Source organism: Ambystoma mexicanum, chromosome 5p, assembly GCF_040938575.1.
Source record: "Ambystoma mexicanum isolate Mex_15411 chromosome 5p, UKY_AmexF1_1, whole genome shotgun sequence".
NCBI classification, from domain to species: domain Eukaryota; kingdom Metazoa; phylum Chordata; class Amphibia; order Caudata; family Ambystomatidae; genus Ambystoma; species Ambystoma mexicanum.
The window spans coordinates 883,248,113-883,272,035 of record NC_090930.1 but is presented as its reverse complement, the minus strand read 5'-3'; the positions used below and the strand labels follow the sequence as shown (position 1 = coordinate 883,272,035).

At 46.9% G+C, this 23,923-nt stretch overlaps 1 protein-coding gene across 1 annotated transcript in view; it reads right to left on the bottom strand.

Moving 5' to 3' along the window:
- LOC138481266 (fibrous sheath-interacting protein 2-like) overlaps positions 1-22,515 on the bottom strand; it is a 2,966,522-nt gene extending 2,944,007 nt beyond the window's left edge. The window contains exon 1 of the mRNA XM_069613320.1: positions 22,403-22,515. Within this exon, the coding sequence (XP_069469421.1) occupies positions 22,403-22,456 (54 nt within the window). The 5' untranslated portion in view covers positions 22,457-22,515. The remainder of the gene's footprint in view (positions 1-22,402) is intronic.
- Positions 22,516-23,923: the final 1,408 nt, after the last annotated feature.

Sequence of the window (23,923 nt, the reverse complement as noted above, 5' to 3'; positions counted from 1 at the left end):
CTATCTAGGGTGAGGCGTTAGTAGAGAGAAACTTGCCCTATCGCTAACCTATGCATCTCTCTGCCCCTCCCCCGTCCACTCCTCCTTCCCCCTGCCCCATTCCCCTTCCAACCTACCCCAACCGAGATGTCCCTCCATCCCACACCTGACTCCAGATGCGGTCTGTGAGGTCTGACTAGTTTAGGTGGGCTAGACGCAGTGCCCGCCCCAGATACATCACCTTGTTTTCATTTTCATACATTGCCCAAGAATGAACCTGCCAGGGCTCCCAGCGTGTAACAGCTTTAGTTCCCAGTCGTCGATTCCTCATGGTCCCTCTCAAAACTTCGGCCGCTCCCTCGAAGGGGGACTACTCCCGGTCTCTCCTGGAATCGTCTTCAGTCCCCTTTGCTCGAGCCAGTCCCACGCCTCCCGGGGAGAGGTGAAAAAGAAGGACCTGCCATCATCCATTACTCGAGGTTTCGTCAGGAAAATCATCATATATCGGAGATCCAGGTCTCTTAGTTTCCATCGGACTGAATCAAACTATCTCCTCTATTTCTGGTGTTATCCACCTCAAAGTGGCCAGCCTTGCGAGCTGCCTGTAGTATCTCTAAAGCTCAGCAGTTCGGCCACCATTGCTCTTGTCTGACCGCTGGGCGGTGGAGGGTTTCCCGGCACTCTGTGTGCTCGTTTCACTGTGAATAGTTTGGACAAGCATCATTTCATTTACACAGCTTCTCCATGATCAGCTCTTCGACATACAGCTCAGCAATCGCTTGTTCCTTCCTCTCGTTTCGTGACCCCCACTAGGCATATGTTGTTCCAACGAGATCGACCTTTGGAGTCCTCCATCTTCACCTCTAGTGTTCTTGTCGCTTCTATTAGGCCACATACCTGGTTCTTGAGCATAGCCAGATCATCTTCAACAGTGCTCACCCGTTGTTCCACCTCTGTCAACTGTTTGCATAACTAGCGCAGGTCCGCTCGCACTAGGGAGACATCTACTCCCACCTCTTGTTTGTTTCCTTTTAGCAATATCCTGGAATCCTGTATCGCAGCTAGTATCCCTTCCATAGTTACTCCTCCACTCGCCCCCATACCCGTTCCTGGTGCATCGCTGTCCCCAATGGTCGACTATGCTGACTTCTGCTTGGGGGCAGCATAGTACTTGATTTTGCTGGGCTTTCACCATGGTGTCGCCTCCCAGGAAGTTCAGTCTAATTTTAGAGTCACGTTGATAGCTCTTGTCGATAAGGGGCCCCCTGCCAGTGCTTTGCCCGCAGCAGTGGGTTACTTCTTCCGCTTATTGGGTTCTTTCACTTCTCAGTCAGCTGGAAGGCTCTCTCTCTTCTATTTCCCAGTTAGTGGAGGTAGCCTGGTCGGTCAACCTTTTCCTGCGCCCCTGATCCCCGCTCTAGGTTGCGGCTCACTTGTGTTTCCAGATCTTGTGCTCCTCCATGACCTTCCCTCACAGTCTTCCCCTCTGGTATCGCCAAAGTGCTATTCCCAAGTAGCTCTCTTCCATTCTTTAGTGTCTCCTACTGTCTTTCTACCAGCACTCTCCTCCTCATCCAGTTCCGGGGGTTCCGCTTTCACCCAACAGTCGCCCCCTCCAGCTAATGGACTGGGCCTACCTCGCCCGCTGTCTGCAACAGTGCCCACGCTGCACTGCTGATCTCCTAACTACGGCCTTGGTTGGTGTGCGCTAGTTGGCGTTGTCCCAGTCTCTTCACTCCCTGTTAGGGTGCTCCTTCAGTGATGTCCCCACTACCTGTTGGTATGGGTATGAGGCTTTGCACTATCTGCTAATCTCCCTCATCTGCATGGGCCAGCCAACTTTCACCAGCTCCCCAGGCTGCATCCTGTCAGCCTCCTCACCTGTCTCCCAGAAGTGATGTTGGGCCCCAGCTCACTGCGCACCGTTTTCTCATTGCTCGTCACTTCCTCCGAGTTTAGGGTGCCCAGCCTGCTGCAGCGTCTCTCGGCCCGCTCTGGGTGGTGGGCTGCTCCTCCTCTTTCTCTCCAGGTGAATACCAGCAACCCTCGTCCTCAGTTTTTCCCTTCCACGCATGTAGAGCCCCGGCGCTGCAGCCACCTCCCAGTCCTGTTTAGCAGTCAGGGCTGTGTCGTGCCAGAATAGCCCGTCCTCCTTTCTGCCTGTGTCTCCTCTATACTGTTCCCCGGGAGCTTCACTTCTTTCCTCAAGTCGGTGTGCCTTTCGGCCCCCCGTAGGTCCAAGCAGGGTCCCGCGGGTGTCTCCTCGTCCGGCAGCCGCCAGGTCTCCTGCCCTGCGACCCGCTTATCTTTTACTCCTTCCCGGTCCTCGCACCGACCCCCATCTTGCCGTCACTGCCTGCTGCGTGGGCTTCCTTTGGGTTTGCTGGGAATTTCACCCCTCCAGCCATACATGCAGCTTATTTCTCGTACCCAAGGTGTTCAAGTGTAGGCCGCTCCTTGCCTATTATATAAAAATGCTGAGTTACAGGATAATTCACAGGATTTACTGCGGCCTGGAACAGGAGCTCTGCAGTCTCACTCCTCCATCCGTCGCTCGCTGGCCTCACATCCATGGCCAGGATATTTAACTAGCGCAACAGAGATGTCCTGCTGCAAGCACCCAGAAAACGAGGCCCGATAAGCCACTCCACCTCTACGGTCATGGTATTCCCAGACTATACGAAGTGAGTGCAGCAGCAAAGCAAAGTTTTGAGGAGGTAAAACGATTCCTGGGAGACAATGAGGTTCGCTATACGCTGCTGTACCCAGGGACGCTCCAAATTATCACAGGCGATCACCACTGATTTTGTAATACTCCAGCAGAGGCATGGGAGTGGTGGGAGATGGAAGGCAGTTGGTCAACAAGTACTCCCAGGAAAACAATGGAGTCAGCGTTCCAACAGAGGGGGACGTAATTGAACCTGGGGGGCGAAAGAGAGACAGCCTCCTGAGGACCGGGCTGGGCTGAACAAGGTTATGGTGGCGGAAGATGGAACCCTTCAGTTGCATGATGGGGATGAGCGACCAGCGGAGGCATCGACCAAGACTCTGCAGGGGACTACCCCGTGAATATAGGACATACCCTGCATATGGACACAGAATGGCAATTTGAATATGTTGATAACTGCAACAAGGTGTTTGCCTAAAAGCGTGATTTCTTGTCCGCACATATATAACTCCCTTGATGGCGCACAGAAGTTTACACCCTAGCTGGGCCCTGTGAAAGTCAATGTCTCCATAGAGAGGTAGACTGTAGGAGGGTGCATACATCGCAGGTATTCTTTGAATGGTTAACAGTTACACAGTTTTTATGGGTACTAGACCCGGAGGTAGAGGCTTGGTGAGGGGGGCATCCAGCAGGGAGGAGAGGTAAGGGGGTCTCAGCTCAGTAATGCATGCAAGGTTTCGGGTGGCAGGGGATTGCCCGCTGCCGATGAGGTGGAGGCAAGCGTGGGAAGACAAATGTGTGCCATGACAATCCTCACCCGGAAGGTGAGGGGACTGGGATGGGAGGCCAAACGCCGGGAGGTACTAGGGTTGCTGAAGCGGTGGAGGGTGCAGATAGCATTCCTCCAGGAAACACACCTTAACAAGACGGAGTTGCACAGAGTGGAGAACACTAGGGGAGGGGAGGTGTATGGCACAACTTACTCCTTGTACTCCATGGGGTTTTAATCTGGATAGAGAGCGCGGTTCCCTTCCAAACCAAGAAAGTCATACAGCACAAGGCAGGGAGGACCCTCATTCTCTTGTGAGGAATGGAGGGATGGGAGTAATACCTGGTGAATTCATATGCACCCAACATTGGTAATGACATTTACTTTCCAAAGGTGATTGAGATGATGGGGGGCATAAATACATGGGGCACATTTGGAGGTCAGCAGGGGGGGCTCGAATTGTGTACTCCAACTGAGGTTGGATAAATTAGACCCCAAGTAACACAATAAGCCTTTAGCTTCCAAATCCCTGGGTCACTCTTTAGCAGATTTGGACCTTGTAGATCTCTGGATAGAGAGTAGGGGTGACAAGAGAAGATATTCCTTCTACTCCCACCCAGATGGAACTTTCTCCTGGTTGGAATACCTGTTCGTGGGGAGGGAGCAGTTCCCTCAGTTTTGGAATATTGGGTACATGGGCAGGGTGTTTTCAGACCATGCCCCTTTGAAAGTGATGTTTTGGGGTGGGAAGGCGTGCGCCGTTCCCACCTGGCGGCAACGGGCCAAGGTACTGGCAGATGGGGTGAATGCTGAGGAGCTCAGGCGAGTCATAGTGGACTACTTTGACCTCAATGAGGGGTCCATGGCAAATTATGGTACACTATGGGAAGCGTTCAAGGTGACAATCAGGGGCAAATTCATGGCCTCCTCATATGGGATCCTCTCCACACTGCTTGCCACCTTGAAGGCGGAGGATGACCGGATTAGACAGTTGGAGGAAGAAATGGCAGTGCGTTTACAATTCTGGGCAGAACTCCTCTGAGCTACAGTTAACCAGCAGCAGGCTAAGGAGCGACTGGGGAAGCAAGATTATGCCCACTACACAACTAGAATTCATGGGGAAGGTGGGATGACTTTTGGCCTGGCTTCCCAGAAAGGAACAACCACAGAGCCCAATTACGCAGATTGAGGATGGGGCGAGTAACTTGATCGCGACTCATGAATGCATAAACGTAGTTCAGTCGCACTACGAGGGGTTGTATGCTAGCAGGGGACCGGTGGACGCAGAGAGCTTGGAGGATGTGCTGGGCCAGGCCTCGCTGCCCAGACTGGACGCAGAGATGGCCATAAAATTAGACTAACCCCTGTCAGAGGGGGAAATCAAAATGGCAATAGAATATTTGGGGTCTGGGAAAATGCCAAGAGGCAATGGCCTCGCGGCTGAATCCTATAAATTAAACTCTGACTTATTAGTACCCCGGCTCTGCCAGCTCTATGAGGAGGCCTTCCAGAAGGGACACTTGCCAGTGTTGCTGCAGGAGGCAATCACTGTGGTGTTGCTGAAACTGGGGAAGGAGCCACTCCACACCGGATCTTATCGCCCCATTTCATTACTTAATATAGACACCAACATTTTGAGCCAAGTGTTGGCGACCCAGCTATTGAAGGAAGTCTTACACTTGATACATCGGGACCAATGCAGCTATGTATGGGGCACGAATACCACAATGAATCTTAGGCACCTCCAATACATTATAGAACGGGTACAGGGGAGGGAAACAGAAATTGCAGTGGCCTCACTGGACACAGTTAAGGCCTTCCATGTGCTGGAGAACAATGGTCTAGGGCCGAATATATTGAGATGGATCTGCCTACTGTATCAGGAGCCAATGGCTAGAGTCAAGACAGGCAAGGTGATCTTGCGCAGCTGGCAATTGGGTAGGGGCACGCAGCAGGGCTGCCCACTGTCCCCAGTCCTTTTTGTGCTGGAGCCTGTGGTGAGAATTTGTAGGTCTGAATTCCACGATGCAGGTATTGAGATGGGGGATAGAGCAATGTTATCTCTCTTTATGTGGACAATGTCCTGATGTATGTACAGAATCCCAGGGTGCATGGCCCATACATGCTGGAGGTGCTACGTCACTTGGAGACCCTCACAGGCTTCCAGGTAAATGAAGATAAGTCATTGGTGTTCCGCTGGGCTCGCTGAGAGACAGAGCGGCGCAAGACCTTCCCGAGATGGGGCTGCATTGGGAGGTGGACTCCTTCCGTTACTTGGGCATTCAGATCAATCATTAGGTGGGAGACACGTTTCAGGGTATCCCTACATATTAGCCCCACCAAAAATATCACTGCACATATGGTCGTCTATCTCGCCATACGCAATATTTTTTGGGGGGATAATTTGTGGGAGCAGAGGTTGCGGGGGTGTGCCCTGCCCATTTAAAAATAATGCGGGGGTTACGCGGGTGTCCCCCACAGGGTCCATGGCTCAATATCGCCGCAAAAATATTACCACATGGAACCCGTTTCAGTACAACATGGGAAGGGACTCACAGGCATAGAAGACGGGATAGCATTCTGGAAGCGACTACCCCTGTCCCTGATGGACAGAATTGCACTTTGCAAGATGTTAATTCTTCCTAGGCTGCTCTACCTCTTTGCAAATATCCCACACATGGCCAGATCTCCCTTCTTTAAACTGTTAGGCAGCAGAATAACAGATCTGTTGTGAGGCGTGAAATGTCAAAGGGTGGCGTTGGCCACGCTGCTTAGGCGACAACAGGAGGAGGGGTTGGCTTTCCCAGACTATGTATTTTACTCCTTGGCATTTCAACTGCAGCATGCGACATGGCACATGGCGAATGATAGAATAGACAGACAGCTAACGGGGAAGCCCAGAAAGTACTACTTGGGGTTCGAGACGTTATGGTGGGCAACATAGGCAGCAAAAACATTTTGCCTGAGCACCGTCGACAGGCAGGCCTGGAAAAGGGCACAGGACAAACTAAAGCTACGGGTGGGATATAGTCCTTATATACCTCTTAGGGCTGATGCAGTAGTGGCAGACATGAGAGACATAGGTGACTTCAAATGAGCTGCAGGGGGGTGCCGGACGCTGGGAGAACTTTTTGAGGGAGGACTTTAATGCCTTTCCGTACATGGGCAGAATGATACCAGGTACCCATGGGGCAGTTTTTGAATTATACCAGATTAACTAACGCCCTGGTGCCCAAGTGGGACAGGATACCAGAGAAACCCCCAGCTACCCCTATTCTTCAGGCAATCCTTACCACCGGGGACGAGAGGTGGACGGCATCTAGACTGTACTCATTGCTGCAAGAGAGCAGGACACTACGCCAGCTTAGGGTGAAAGTTAAGTGGAACCAGGACATGGAGGTGACGTTTAAGGGGTCAGGCTGGCGCAAAATATGTAAAAGTGTGGATAAGGCCTCCAGGAACGCTAGATTCAAGTTAAAGGGCCAGTTCTCTCAAAAATGTTATTGTTTCAAAAGATGGGCCATAATCAAAAATATATGTAAAAAATATTTTTAAAGAAAGTTCCTATGTAAAATGTTGGGAAAATGAGGCTCAAAATGCCCCGATGTGGGCAACAGGCAGCAGGCTTTTGGCACATGGTGTGGGCATGCCCAGTGATCGCAGACTATTGGTGGGAGGTAAAGCTGAGAGCCAAGGCTCTGCTGAGGAGCCAATTCGAATGCTCTCCCAAGGTCTGTCTGTTGGGGTGATACCTGTAAGGGGCAGAGGTAATCAAAAGAGAATGGCGGCATTCGTGCTACTGCTAGCAAAGTGCAGCCTGGCAATTTCATGGAAGTGCCCTAAGGGTCCAATCCTGGCGCAATGGTCAGCAGACGCGAGTGGATGGGTAGCAGCTAGAACAGGCTATTGTGCAGCATTGGGCAAGAAGGAGGAATCTGAGGACAAGGGATTGGCCTGTAACATTTTTCTACATGACCTACAGATCTCTCCCGACGACCTTCCGGCTTCAGGAGTGAAGACGCTTGATTACGGAAGACTCAAGAACTATGTGGAGTCTCGGGACATGGTGGAGGGCGGTGGACCTGTTGGACAGTCGGGGGCTGGAGAGGGAGAGGAGTTTGGGTTCGGACTGCGGAAGGGGGAGGGGAGGGTGTCGATGTTAGCCTGTTATATGAGATTATATGACATTTATAACGTGCCTATACACTAGTGTTTCAAGGCTGGACGAGACAAGGGAGGGGGAACAGAGGAAAGACAGAGACAACGATCTTACTAGGCCAGGTGTCATTCAGATCGCACAAGTGCATGGCAAGGGGGAGGGAAAGAGCAGGGGTAAGGGGGAGCGGACAGTGCAGTACATGGGATAAATAGAATAAATAAAACAATAAGTAAAAAGTACGGCCAGCTGGTGGCAAGTGCAAGAGTAAGTGCAGACATCAGGTGTCAAGTACTGGTAAGGGACTATAGGATACAGAAAACAGTCCCCAAGTGCGGGGGTTGCCAGGGAGGCAGTGCAGGTGTGCAACTGGCAAGGGAGGGGACCTGGGCCCGAGATCAGTGGGTGGCCAGGTAACCAGTGAAGTTTCAGTTTCAGCCAGGAATTCAGCAGGGGAGAGGAGGAGAGAAAGCAGAAGCAAAGAGGAAGGTTTTGCGGTGCTTCCGGAACCGGAGATGGTTCTCCTCAAGTTTCAGGGAGGCAGGGAGGCTGTTCCAGTGTGTGGCCCCAGCCGAAAAAAGAGATCTACCACCAACTCGTTGCTTGGAGAAGCGACTGAGCCTGAGGGAGTTGGAGGCGGATGAGCGAAGAGCTCGACAAGGAAGATATTTAGGGAGAGAGTTGAAGGTATTGAGGCGCCAGGCCCCAGAAGGCCTTGTGGACAATGCATAGGGTTTTGAACTTAATCCTCGCAAACACTGGCAGCCAGTGCAGAGATTTCAGTCCTGGAGAGATACGATCCCTGGGCTTGAGGCCAAGGACAAGTCTTGCAGTCCTGTTCTGGGTGAGTTGCAGAGGGCGGGGAGAAGAATCAGGCAGATTTAGAAAGAGGGTATTGCAATAGTCCAGCCTAGAGAGAACCAGAGCTCTGGAGACAGTGAGCTTCTGGGGAAAGGAGAGGAAAGGAGGAATACCTCCGACGAGGTGCAGCTGGTACTGTGACTTCTTAGAGACGTCAGAGATGTGAGGAGAGAAGGAGAGTGTGGAGTCGAAGATGACCCCAAGGTTTTTAGCCTTGCTGGTGGGAGCAGGAAGAGGGCCAAGAGAGGCCGGCCAGAGAGTGACCGGAAAGGAGGGTGCGGGTGTGCCGATGAGGAGAATCTCAGTCTTATTGGCATTAAGGTAGAGATCATTGGCGGCACACCGCTCCTGGATAGCAGACAGAGATGAGAGAAGGAGATGAGGTGGCTGGAGGTAGCCTGAAAATGAGCTCAGTGTCATCCGCATAGCACTGGAAGTTGGGGCAGAGAGCGGCAATGCGGTGGGGAAGAAGTGCCAGGAATTGGTTGAACAGCCATATGTTCTAAAACCTTAATAAACAGATTTAAAAAAGAAAATATTAACATTTTGGAGTGGTACAAAAGAGCAATCTCCAATTAACAAGTAGTGCTTTAAGTGGAGAAAATGTACTCTAGAAACCCTTCCCCTTCAAGTGGGGAAGATGTGGGGGGGGCCAAGGGGTAGAGCCCGGTCCCAGGTCAATCAGTATCTGATCTCTTTACGGACCAGAATCAAGTGCAGCTGGGGGTGGGGTACTTGCAAGAGGGAGTCTTAACAATTTACATAAATGCAAAGAGCATTTTGGGAACGTAAGAATGACCACAGAATTTCAAATTTGAAATATGACTGTTATAAAGGTGCAAGCATGAATCCCTTCTGAGCACATAATGCACAGTGTGTTCTATGCTCTTTTCATCTGTCACACACTCACCATCTATATATATATATTCAGTCAAAAAATGATGTTAAGGGGACGTTATGGTAAAGTTGCACTAGTAAAATCTTACAAAATTCAATGGAAAAATGTTGTTACAGGGACGTTATGGTTACAGGTAAAACCGAAAAACCCCAGAACTTCGCCAATTATGGTACCCTAAGCAACCATAACTTGCGCTACCACTGTGCAATGCAAGGACTAACACCCATGACATCAAAGATGACATTACTGATGACATAACATGTCTGGCTCCCTCTTTTTTTGTTCACTGACATATCTAGGCCAGGTTGTTTTCTTCACTGACAGTCAGGAAGTAAGAATGTAAAGGTAGTATGTTTGCAGACCTTACCCTTCTTATATGTTCGTACACTACTTCGTAGGGTTCAGGCACATCATATGATCCATATACATAGGGGAAGAAGCCAGCCTGAAACACAGCAATCATTTCTGTGCATGAACATAATCAGTTAGGTTATGAACACTTTCTGGTAGTACTGCTACTTTTTTGCTTACTTTACTTTCCCTGCATATGCTCATATTTGTATGCATTGTGGTCTCTTTATGTTTTGTGTATAGTAGTACAATTATGTAGTAAGTGAGGCATTATTAGCTACTTATTACATGTTTCACAGTACACAAAACTCTGAAACGAATGCATTCATCATTTCACTATCCAACATGGGAAGATTTTGAACATTGCACCTCTATGATGCATGCTGCAGACATTGCCTACGTTTTTACATGAGTTTTTCATGTACTGGAAAGAACACTGTAATGCAATGGTGTTTATAGCAATGCATTGCTTAATGAACTATTTATGTCATGATAGTTCTTCCAATGATCTCTGATAGTTTTCTGCCAACATTACAATGACAATGCCTTGTGGAGGCTTTTCATGAAAACTAAATACACATGTGATGTCATCAATGACATTTGTGATGTAATCTTTGATGTCATGGGTGTTAGTTCTTGCAGTGCACAGTGGTAACGCGAGTTATGGTTGCTTAGGCTACCGTAACTGGCGAATTTCTGGGGTTTTATCTGTAACCATAACGTCCCTGTAACAAAGTTTTGCCATTGAATTTCGTAGGTTTTTACTAGTGCAACTTATCCATAGTGTCCCTTTAACAATGTTTTTTCACTGAATTTCATACCTTTTTACCAGGATACCCTTAGTTTGTAAAGATGTACTGTACAACATACTGAACCGCTATCACCATTATAATTCGCACAGCAATCGTGGACTATGCGTCGGGTCGCGGACATTGGATGCCACCCTTACCTAGTGGTACCATTCAGAAAACACAAGTAACATATACAAACAGCACCATATACATGAATTGCAAGTGAAAATAGAGTAGGTCTGCAAACTGTTGACTCATGAAACAAACAGCACAAATGCATAGGTAGGACACCATAACGTAATGCACTAACAAGAGAAGCAACGTCTGCCTTCAACAATCGTACCGCACTGCTACTGTACATGGGAACAAAGAATGAACGGCCAGAGTAAGGACTGGAAATTACTAAGACCAAAACGTCACTTCAACATAGTAAGTTGAGTTTGTCTGATAATTGCACAGGTGGTGCAGTATACAATAGTAGATAAGCATAACATTTCTTTTTTTTACGCAGCAATGGCAAGCACCTTAGAGTGGCTAAAAGAGATTTTCCCTCATAACGCAAGGACTTACGATAGTAACCCCATTGGTACGCACCACAGTCTGAAACGTAAAATATTTAATATCTATTGCCTCATGTACACCTAACAGATTTTTTTTCTGTAAGAGAACATATTGGAAAGGAAAGCAAGGCAGCACAAGCGGCACCCCTTCCACAACAGCACAGGGGCACAGGAAAGGAAAGAAACTCTGTAAATAGCAAACTGGACAGCCTGGTAGCCAAAATGGAAGGATGGGTGAAAAATGTTGCCGCCTTAAAAGATTACGTACACAGACATATTGTGGAGAAAATAAAAGAGCACTGCCCGACCTGCACATGTATCCCTTCCCCATTTCACAGCCCGCCATCCCCTCAGAATCCATGTGATCAGAGACGTTACGATGATACTTCAATACCTTCCTTCCCTCATGACCAACTTGTATAAATCCCCAATTCCCCACAGTAAGTATCCACTTCTGCTACCCCTTCCCTTTCCTAATATTATGTATGAATATGTGCAAGTATATGTTGATATTTAAATTGTTGTTGAGTGTACATGTGGCTTTTCCTTTGTTTGTAAAATGCCGCTATGAGTCAGCAGCCTACAAAACTGGTGGGAATGACCGTAATTAAGCAAAAGGGAGGTGTCCTACAGACACCGCAACACCCCAGCCTATCCGCAATCACAATGGAGGCATCCGTACGACGCCAGTAGGACCCGCATGTCCGCATCTTGTTAACCACCTAGAATTAGTTGTGGGAACAGATGTTTGTCCGTTGCACAAGTACACACATGCGTATCTCTTGCTCTGTCTCCTGGTGACACCGCCCCTGTCCAGCATATGCGAACAAACTTGTGTTGGAGTTTAATTAGTTCTAGCCCCCATTCCAGGTCCTACAGGTAGCTGTACACATAAACATCCCACCTGCTATACCCTATAAACACCCAGCTTGTCCCAAAATGATTGGCGCACGTGTGTCGCACTATTAATAAGTCCAGAGATCCCAACGGTGTGCATAGGACGCCTATGCACATGTGCAAAAAGTATTCCGCCCAAAACGCGTCCTGCGGACAGCCGTGTAAATCGAGCACATTCACGACGTCACCATGCGACCGCGACCACGCTGTGCGTGGGCCCTTATTTCGCGGACACGATCCGAAGCCTCGGACAGCGGAAAAGTACAGTGTTCTGCAATCTACGGAGTGTTATTGGGAAAGTACACGCTTACAAACACTGCACAATGTGCCATTGCACTTGTATGTATTTGTTTGAACAATGCAGGCCTGTTTTGCGGGTTCAAGGTCTCCACAGCAGCCCTACAAAAGGCCACACCACAGAGCTGCTCTGCAATTTGTTTGTAGCTTTTCAGAACAGAGTAGCTGGCCACATTAGCTTTGAGCTGTATTTGATGTCGGACCAAATCTGCTGTGCTACATTACCTTTGCAAGTAATGGCAACCATGTCAGCCCGGCTCACTATGCGCAGTAATCGAGAAAATTATTTATGGCCCTTCCTGTAAACCACACCTTCAGTACTGATAATCCCCTCTGTCCCATTCCCATGGGCAGCATGCTGAAAACGGCAGTATGTGACACATGCGCTTTCCCAAGTCCTGTGAGGGCCGTGCCCCACTAAAGCAGAAGCAGTCCTTCTTCCCTTTGCACTATATTCTTTCCAGCACGCCCTCATTGAGTACTGTGCAATAGTCACACACACCTCCACCAATCACATTGAAGAGCTGTCCATGTAACACTATCAGTTCTGTACATCAGTCCTCTGCGTACACACCACACCCAGAAACGTTATTGCGCAATCTCTTAGTCTCCACAGTCCCATTTCTATGCCCGCCATCCTCAAAAGGCCGGATGTGGCTTTCGCGCTTTGTGCGGGATTGAGGGAATAAATAGCAACCAGGGTAGGGGATTTGGTCTTTAGTGGCCGCTCTGAAAAGAGCCTTTTTTTAAAAGGTAGTTCTAGAGAACCACCTTTATTTTCAGTTTTTATAGGGTTTTCTGTTTTGTCTCCTCCTCACATTCTTAAAGTAAACTTTTCAACACCTCCTGTAGATGGGCAAACAAAAGAGCATCACCAATGCTGGACAAAAATGTCATTTGTATGGAAAAACTCAGCACTTCCAGAATTAATGATGTTATTGTTGCAGAAGAACATCCCACCAGCGGACAAGTCCTATGTCCACTTAGTAGGGGAAGCAATTTACCCAAACTCTTGGCACAAAGGGAACTATTCAGGATTAACAAACTGGATGTGATGACCCCTCTAAGTCTAAATGAAGACTATTACTTGGGTCCATTCTTATAGCCCTAAATAAACACATCGTTAGGATGCTAAGAGCTTTTCTATTTTTAACAGTTCAGTAATTCTGCAGTAAAGGTATGAATGAGTGCAAATACCTGTAATGACCATCCCAAGATGCAAACAGTAGATTGTAGACTCATCTGCTTTGGGGTAGACATTTATGAAAAATGACCACTCTATTGTATGTACATTTATTTAAACATGTATATACAAGATGCTCTGTTTTATCAGATCATGGCTTTATCCATCACAATACTCATACCTAACATATGACCAAATCACTTTATCACAATATATCTATATACAGACACATATCAAAGGCATCTTTAAGATATGCGCGAGTTATGGCATGCCTGCCGTTCAGTTACATCTTTAAATATTTCTCTGAACTGATTTTTGTAGCCTTTGCGCTCTTTAACATATGCCATTGTCTGATTTATTTCTCAGCATGTTGAATTAGTGCCTTTTACAGTACTGTTCAAGTTTTTTAAACTTACAAACATGGCACGTTATCTATTAACACGTGCCTGATGTCATGTTTACCTAAATATAATCCTTTTTGGATACGTGTAGCTTCCCAATTAGCCGTATCTTAATATTGCCTTAATAATCCAAACTGAACATTGTCACCTGAGCAGATACGTCGCTCGCGCACGCGAGGGTGACATCATCACATTGGTCGTCGCTCGTGCATGCGCGAGTGACGTCATGTTGCCTCCCCTTCTTTAGCTATAACTGGTATTTACACCGGGTACAGAGATAAGAAACCAGTTTTGCTTACCCCATGTTAGATCACTTTCCGGCATAATTATGCCCCTTGCAAATCACTCACTTACCTGAAATTTACATCACTCATGCGTGAGTGACGTCACTACATTGAGCGCTGCTCATGCATGCCCGAGTGACGTCATACAAGCCCATTACCATATATAAACGGATTCGCAGAAGATGTGGACAGAAAGCTGTGCTTCCTGACTGCATCTCTGCTGTTAAGAAGATTCCGTCCGTGCTCTTTTCAAGTAAGTTATTCTTTATGGGCAGTCCTTGTGTCCATACACACTACTTTTTTTCTTTAAAGACGTACGCTCTCGCTCTCTCTTAGGAGAACGGAGCCAGCTCTACCTAAAAACATGATGAAAATGCTAAACTACATTATGCTCCCTCACATTGAAGCCTAGGGACTTTCATCCCGTTTTTTTAAGTCTTCCTCTTCAATCCCTTGGAAGAAGAGTGAGTTTGACTATATTTATATTTATTTTTAAATTTCAATTGTTAGGTTCTCTTTACACACTGATTGATTCACTTTTAATAATTTGGGTGGAGTATTGTTGTGGATGAATACACTTAGCCTATCCCTACCTTACAGAAGGTTCGGGTGGATTTTAGAAATGTGTCATCTCAATGACACATAGTGACAAATCAAATTCAAACAAAGCATGTTGTTGTAAAATTGGGAAACGCTATCTGGTTAAGGTATCTTTACCTAAGCACCATTAGGATTCTAGTGACATTTGGGACAGGATGTTCTACTTAATAAGTTTTGTGATTATAAACAAAAAAGTTGTTGTTTGAAATGATGTTATTATTTTCTACAAATAACCAAATTGGTAAACCTTTGATTAATTTTGTTCTTTATAGATTCTTGTGAAATGTTTGCTGAAATTGATGCCCCTGATGAAGAGTATATGAAACTCAAAACGCGTTGGGCCAACCTGGAACTATTAATAAAAAGGAGAAGATTGTTTTCTCTAATGAAAAGGAGTCATTGTTTTCTCTAATGAAAAGGAGTCATTGAATTTCTTGATGAACCTTTATATATAAGAAATCTACTTATTTCATAGTGAATATCTAGGTTATAAGAGTCATTAACTATGCATTCAATATTTTTGACAACATCATTTAGGCTTTTTGCCTTTTAGAAAGTGTGCAGGGGACGTAGTTTTCCATAATTTGGTTGTCCTTGTTTCTTAGTATTTTCCAGCCTAGATACCAAGGCTGAGTCTCTCTCCCCTGCACCTTGAACTTTGACATTACATTTTATTAATTCACACCCAATCTTACATTGAATTACCATTTAAATATTGGTGTGCAAGTGTATCTTGGTATTTTGTTGGTATGGCTGAGAAAACCACTTGGGCAGTGGGAAAAAGCCTCTTCACTGCATTCATCAACCTCTTCAGTTGATGGAACAAACGTTTACAAGCCATGTACCCAAATGCATGCCCCCGTAATGCACGACGACTACATGAACAGTAGCGAAACTGGCCACTTACCGCCCCTTCCTGTGAACCACACCTGCACTAACTGATTGGACAATCCCCACAGTCCATTCCATTGGCCAGCATGGTGAGAAACGCAGAACGTGGCATGTGTGAATCCCCAAGTACCGCAAGGGCCGCGCCCCAGAAAAACAGGAGCAGTCCTCCTTCCTTTTCCACAATTTTTTGTCCACCACTACCTCGTTGGGTACTGTTAAATAGTCACACACGCATCCACCAATCCCATCCAAGATGTCAGCATCTAACACTGTCAGTTATTTACAACACTTTATATGTACTGTTACACATTCAGACTGCAATTGTCGTGTCATTCCAAAGCACGTCCAGTAGAAAATTCAGTAAAACTATGCAAGATTTCTGCATCCACATACAGTAAAAGAAACAATGAAACACAAGCTACCCCGGTCTCCTGTGAGTTTTCAAAATATACGCCTACCACTTTGTGACAGATGAATGATTAGATAATTCTAAAAACACTGTAAAACACCCGGACTCAGGATTTAAGTGTTTACCGCCAGTCGCACCCCTGCACTGCCTTTCTAGCAACCCCCACACTTGGGGACTGTTTTCTAAATCCCTAACAGTCCCACCACCACCTAATGTCTGTACTTACCCTTGCACTTGCCACCAGCGGGTCATATTTTTACTTATTGTTATTTATTATTCTTCCCATGTACTACACTTTCCCCTCCCCCTACACTTGTGTGATCTGAGTGACACCTGAACTAGTAGGATTGTTGTTTCCTCTCTGTTCCCTCCCCCTCCCTTGCCTCATCGCGCCTTGAAACACTTGTGTGTAGGTGCGTTATAAATGCCATATCATATCAGATATCATACACACGTTGCATGCATAACAGGATGCCTGCCACTTACCTTGAACCCTGCAAAGAATTTTTTTTCTGCACTAACCCATTTCCTACAAAATTCCCAAACATATCGCACAAAAGCAGCACTGAATGTATCTTAGCAACGTTAAACAAGTACATACAGTGCATGCATACAAACAGGATGCCTCCCCCTTACCTTGCACACTTCAATCATAGCCTTCTGCAGTTCTCCCTACAACTACAAATAGACCTTCTGCCACAGTTTTTGCGTACACACCACAACCAGAAACCGTATTGAGCAACGTGTTAACCTCCACAGTCCCATTTCCATGCCTGCCATCCTGAAAAGGCCTGGGTGTGGCACGTCTAATCCTGAAACTACTGCAGAATCTGCAGAGTTATCGTGCTAGGAAGGGGAGGGGGGAAAGACATTTGAAACAGGGGAGGGGATTGGGTCTGTAGTGGTGGATCTGAAAATGTACTTTTTTTTTACATGCTTGCAAACAACCTTTTTTTTCTCCTCATATGAGTTTCTGTTTGCTTCTCCTCCTTACACAACGCTTCTTGCACAGTGTAAAAGAAAATAGCATTGCCAATGGCGGTCAAATAAATGCCATTTCTATGGAACCAATGCATATTTTGCGACCTCATGATCTCATAGTGGGTGGAGAACATCCCAGCAGTGTGCCTAAATTTACACATGCTTCTGTTTATAAGACACCTTCTAAGCTCTGGCTGAGGACAAATTACACTGGCATTGTCCCATACTCCTCTTGGTGTTATGCATAAGAAAACGACCTTGGCAGTGGGAAAAACCTGTATCACTGCACTGTATCCGAAATATAGACTTTCATAATACACCACAACAACATTAATGATAGCCAGAGAGGCCACATATCTGCAAAGGCGTACCATCCCGTGGAAACTGCACTCCTAGACACTGTCCCACAAAACGTCCACTCCGTCCAACCCGAAATTAGCAGCAACGCCTCTTTGCACGGCACACCTGTACAGATGTTGCACAAAGGTATCACCAACGATCAGCACTGTGCGCCTCTCCATCTCTACCAACCTCACTACACAGAGTATTGGGAAAAACAGTACTGCCCCTTCCTGTCAACCACACCCTGAACACCTGATTTGATCATTCCCACAGTAACTTTTCCATGCCCACCATGCTCAGAATGGCAGGATGTAGCACATGCGCTTTCCCAGCTACAGCGAGGGCCGCGTCATAGTAAAGCAGGCCCAGTACTTCTTCCCTTTCCACTGTCTTTTTCCAGCACTCCCTCATTGGGTACTGTGAAATATTCACACACGTATGCACCAATGACATCCAAGACCTCTGCATCCAACACTATCATTTCTGTACAGCATTCCATATTTACCGTTAAACACTCTGAGGGCACGTCGCGTGTGCTTCCAAAACACCTCCAGTAGAAAGTTCTGCAAAAGAATCCATGATTTCAGCATTCAAAATCATCCAGAGCCGCACCCATCACGACTTTGGCCATGCACACAAGAGTTTAGACCTTGCCCACACCCAGCACAACATAATGGAACCATGCATGCGAACATGTGGGCTGATACCACAATCCACAAACGTAACATAGCCAGCGGCACTTCTACCCAGCCCCTGCACCAGAATACAGCGATGCATGGAAACATGTAACAGTTAGCAGAATCCACAAACATACCACAGCCTCAGGCACCCCTACTCACTTCCATTCACAAAGTATTGTGTCACTGCCAACCAAACCAACAAATGGCGGTAACACTGTTTTCATTACTCTGCGTAGTGAGGTGGGCCGACATGGAGAAACGCATTGTGTTGGTTTTGGATGATGCCTTTGTGATAGATCTGCACAAGTATGCCCAGGAAAGCCACTTTGATGGCGATTTCAGTTTGGAAGGAGTGGATGCATTGTGGTGCGCTGTCCATGTCCGCAGTTTCGGCGATATGATTGCACTTTGCTAGTGTGGTCAAGGCCTTGGCTCTTTGGTGCATGGCCTTATGGCCTACATCCTTTGGTCATGCACCCAACAGTGTAGGCCTCGGACACACCCACTGCAACGTAAGGCAACCATACATCCCAACATGTGACCAAGTACCACAGTCCACAAATGTACCACAGCCACCAGCACTCCTACCCAACCTCTGTACCGTGATACAGCTATACATGGAAACATCCATCAGTTACCAGAATCTACAAACATAACACAGCCTCCGGCACCCCTACCCACTTTCATTCACATACTATGTTGTTACTGCCAACCGAACCAAAAAATTGTTCCCAACAGAGGCCCTGCTCCCAACACTCTATTCAGTGCACAAAACCAATACCTCACAGTGCAGTACAGTAGTCAGCACTCCGTGCAATGGACACTACCCAAGTCCATAAAATATGCAGTCCAACCCTATCCACTTCTATGCACACACTATTAGAACATTGCACCCAGTTGACACAATGCAGTATCCAAGCACATAGAAGATGCACTTCAACCCTACCCTCTTCTATACTGACAGTATTCCAACACTGCACCCAGTGGGCACACTGCAGGACTTGTCACTGCACCATCTCCAGCCATAGACCGAAAATTGTAGGATGTTCTAACAGTAACCGCACCCATGGAACCAACAATATACGCATGTCAGCTGACTTCTGGTGCTCCCATCGAATCAACAATATATACAATGCTGACATACCACACACAGAAGGCAACAATGTCAAACCTACTTGCAACCAGGGACCATAGTTGTCGGTGCAAGTCCTCCAGCCATGCATGTAAGGGGCTACGGGCTTACCATACACAACACAACATAGCAGCTGCTATGTTATAATGTTTATGTCATGTGCAATGCACTCCCCTTCTGCAAATGAGCTGCTACCAGTCACCACGGTAAGAGATCGCGGCATGAGCTATCGTGCCGTAACAAAGGCTGCCTGCATTCCCCACATGGTAGTCGCATGTGGAAGGACCCGCAAATTGGCGCAGTACGCACGGATACTGCAGGCACACCACCACCTTCTTCAACCTAATAACATATCTCAGATGAACCACTTCTCACTCCCCCACCCTTTCCATCCCTTCTTGCCACCGCCACATGGTGTAAAGTATGTTTACCAGGCACTTTCAGAGCTGCACTGTCCTTCGATATACCATGGCAGCGTTTCCCAAAATGTTGACACACAGCACGCTTCCTTCCTGCCAACCACCGGCCGCGTCCAATGTTCGCCGACATCACGGTGTACTGCAAGCCAATGAGACTTTTGCTGCGGGGCAACCGGGGAAATGGGTCAGCGGAGCAGAGCCAGATATCCCAAATTTTTGGAGACGTACATTTCAGTTCTTTGCAACAAAAGTACTGGTCGGATTTGCACCAAACACACAAAAGCACGCTTTCGGAACGAAGCCAATTTTCAAATGAATTTCAGAGCGGGCCATATACTTGTTTGCAAAGTTTGGTAAGGATTAGTCCAGGGGGAGCAAAGTTATAAGCCACACAAAAAGTGGTCTTCCTATGGGTTTAGCAACTTAACCATAACTACACGCCCGCTGCCGCGGGCCATGTAATAAAACGCTTAGGTATGCTTCCGTACTCAGCTGATGCAATTTATCAGTGTTAGGTTGACCTCTGATGTCCAAATGGCAAAGTGCACCCACTTCAACAATAGCTACCATTTCAACAAACAGAATGAGCACTGTTCTACGCGGTCACCTTGACGTTCCACTATCGCAAACATTCAGAAGTTAGTTCTTTCCACCCCCACTTCTCTTCACACAGGGCATGGCGGTTCCAGTGTCAATGAACAGTTACTTACCGGCCCAACATTTCAGTCTCTAAAGAGCGAAGGGCTGTAGGACGAATGACTCCTCACGAGCTAAAACTGAAAGTAGGTGTTGTAATTATGCTACTACGCAATCCTATGCCATCACGGGGACTCTGCAATGAAACAAGGTTGACAATTGCGTGTCTACAAAGACACATCATAGAGGCCTGTGCGATTGATGGAACTTAGATACTGTTCTTATACTGTGCATTCCTCTCATTCCATCGGATACGTTTAGCCTTTCCAATGACCGTTAATAAGTCACACGGACCTAGGCCCCCTTCCTGGAAACGATCGGTGGTAATTCTGATATTCAAGAAGGGGAACAGAAATGACCCTATGAATTACGACCGATACTGACCATTAGAATATGCTAGAACTGCGTATGTTACACCGGAAACAGCTGGTAACATATGTACTCATATGGACTCTGCTTGTTTATTGATGTGATGCTTGGGCTGTTCAACCAAGGGTGTTTCTTTTCCCTAAATACTCCAATTACCACAAGTCACCAGCAGCTTCACTTGGAAAGGCTGAGAAATCACTTAGTGCCAGCATTTGGAACTCAGCCCAGCACCTCCATCGCACTTGGGCTGGCTACGAGTGATGGAGTTTGAACCTCTTCACCAGGAGCGTGGCCCGGAACAGCGCTCCGGCAAGACAGATTTTGCTGGAGCACAGGTACGTCTTGTTCCAGTCCAATTCCTCCAGTTAACAAGTATAAACAATGCATTGGTCATAATGTTTTTTTAACAGGATAAAGAAGTAAAATGCACACATTAATCTGTAAATCAGGACTGCCTCTCACATAGAGAACAAGGTGAGTAGCATAAAGTAATACATGAAACCCTATATTTACTTTTCCTGTTACTGCCCTCCTCCCCAATAAAATCATAGTCACACATTATATTTTAAAGTGTCTTTGGGACCGTTTCTCCACATTGGACCACGAGAAGAAAGCACTGATTAGCATATCAAAGGTTTCTATGCAGCAACACTCAAAATTAATTGAAGTGCTAATGCTTGTATCACTGTTAATGTACCCGTTCCTCCTCAGTAAGAGATCCAGAAATGGGGCCTCCAACAGACATAAATCGTTTGCCCGTCCTGTTGCCCGGCTAATGTGTTTTCCCCTGTATTGAATACATGCATTTTTTAAGGTTTCTTTATGAAGTTTCACTGTGGCTTTTCAGCTTCCAATCCCAAGGCTGCTGACTCTGCCGACAGCTACCAAGTTTACTGACTTGGCCCAGTCCAGGCGCCCTAGAAGACAGCAGGGTCCCAGGGCAGTGTACCCTTCTCACTCGGGTTCCTACTCCCCTCCTTGACAACACTGTTGCCTCCTCCCCTGCTACCTCTAGCCATCACAGCTACTTCTTCTTCTTCTGCACCATTGTACAGCACTACGTTGCTTTCCAGCTAATTTGAGCTTTATAAATCACATACATAGATATACTACACGACGGTAAAGTTAATATTGACCGCACTGGATGAGACTACACAACTATTCTGGTAGAATGATTTCACAAACGGAACACCAGCATCAGAGAGCTCATGAAGCACGTGGGACGGTGCTTAGAATCGTAAAGAAAGCTACAGTATTGCTGACCTGAGGACAAATGATCCCCGTTGGCCCAGAAGCGCTTATGGTGGTATTTCTAGAGTCCCTACAGGTCTCTTAAATGAACGTACCCGAGGAGGAAACATTACTCCTTTTAGTTTGAATCTGAGTTCTGCGGAATTTAAAATCCATCCCCATAAAGTCATTACTCTTCCCCGGTTGATACCCGCGTTTCGAATTCTGACTACAAAACGGTAATGCTATTTAAGGGTGGTTGGATGGGGGCATTTTCCAATATGGCGCAGTATGCGGCCACTGGTATCCCAAGCGCTCCAGGCATCTCTGTAGTTGGTTGGGAAGATTCAACGGATCTTAACTTATTCCAGATGTCACATGCGAACCGCTGCACTTTTGGCTGTCAACTGACTCTTGTACAGGACACTCACAAATTAGAGAGCGTGCAACACACCCAGGGCCCCCTTCCACCCTTTTCTCACACTGCCTCCCTTTACCTTCGCCCCCGGAACGTTCTAATTCTGACTAGGGGACAGAATGCGCTTGCGCGGTACTTACGTCTCCTCTTTCGTGCTGGTCACGCGACATCGCATTGGCCAGATAGAGATCCATGGCGGCGAAGCGCGCGCGCGGGGCTCTCGCCCGCTCACAGGTCTAATCTAAACTACAGTGCCTTTCGCTCTTCTCACCCCTTTCTGTCCGACCCCTGCGTGACCTCACAGTGCACACAGGCCTTGTGACGCCGGATGCTTACAGGAGGGCACAAAGCTTTCTACCTGACGCCGAGAGCACGCACAGTGCTATAACTATACAAGCTGTTTTCCTGTTGAATCAGGTGCTGCACCTGTGCCTGTTCTGTGATGCAACTCATGGGCTGCAAAGTGAGCCCAGCCTATCCCAAAACAATGCCTTGTTTTCTTCCAGTCCTACCAAGGTTATCCCTTCAAAGACAGCAGTGGCGTCTATAGAAGTCAAAATTAGGGGGGGGAGAGACAAACCAGGGGGCAAAAATAGGACGGACCGGGGTGTGGCACGCATCAAACAAGGATCGACAGAGCAAACTGTTATTTTATTACTTGGTAAAAAACATGTTTTACCAAGTAATTTAAAAAAAAAGGTGACAGTATGCAAGTTGAGGTTAGGTTTAAGATAATACAAGTTTAGCAATTACCATCAAGTAACTATACACCCATAACATTTCATTTATGTCAACAGTCGCTAAAAGTCCCTCCAAAAATCTTCCAAAGCATTTAGTCTTGCAAGTATTTTACGTGTGTTTTTCGTTGAATACATTAATCATTATTTGTTGCTCTAGCTTTAAAACACCATAAAAAATTACATAAAAGAAATTAACAGTCTGCAATCAGCCCCTCTTCCCCTTCATCAGGTACCTTCCTGGTCCAAGTATATGCGACTACTTGGAGGTGGGCAATGCAATACTTTTGTGCACAACAGGACAGGATAAAATCAACGTACATAGTGGAAATAAAGATCAATGGTAGCAGCCCTGTAGTTATGGTTAAATTGCTTAACCCATAGGAAGAGCACTTTTTTGGCTGGCTTATAACTTTGCCTCCCCCCCCCCCCACCCCGGATGAGAATCCTTATGAAACTTTGCAAAACAAGAAGTATATGGCCCTGTCAGATTGATTCTGCAAAGTTTGGAGAGGTTTTGTCAAGGGGTGGCAAAGTTATAGGAGGGGTCCCAAAATGTGTGGTTTTTCCCATAGAGGCAATGGGGAAAAAAATGTGCCCACGCCTACAGCCCAAACCGCTAGACGGATTTTCACCAAATTTGCAGCATGAGTGGTGGCCTGGTCCCAAAAGCGTGCTTTTGTAAATTTGGTGTAAATCCATCCAGTTGTTTCTTTTAAAATGGCCAAAAAGTAGGTAAACATTTGTGGGTGATATCTGGGTTTCGCGCCGCAGACTCACTTCCCTGTTCGCTCTGCGGACAGGCCTCCGATTGCCCCAGAAGGCGCGTGATGTCCACAGACTTTGGACCCACTTGCTTATTGGATGTAAAAAAGCATGAGGCGCGTCATATTTTTGGGAAACGTCTGCCATGTTGGATTTGCG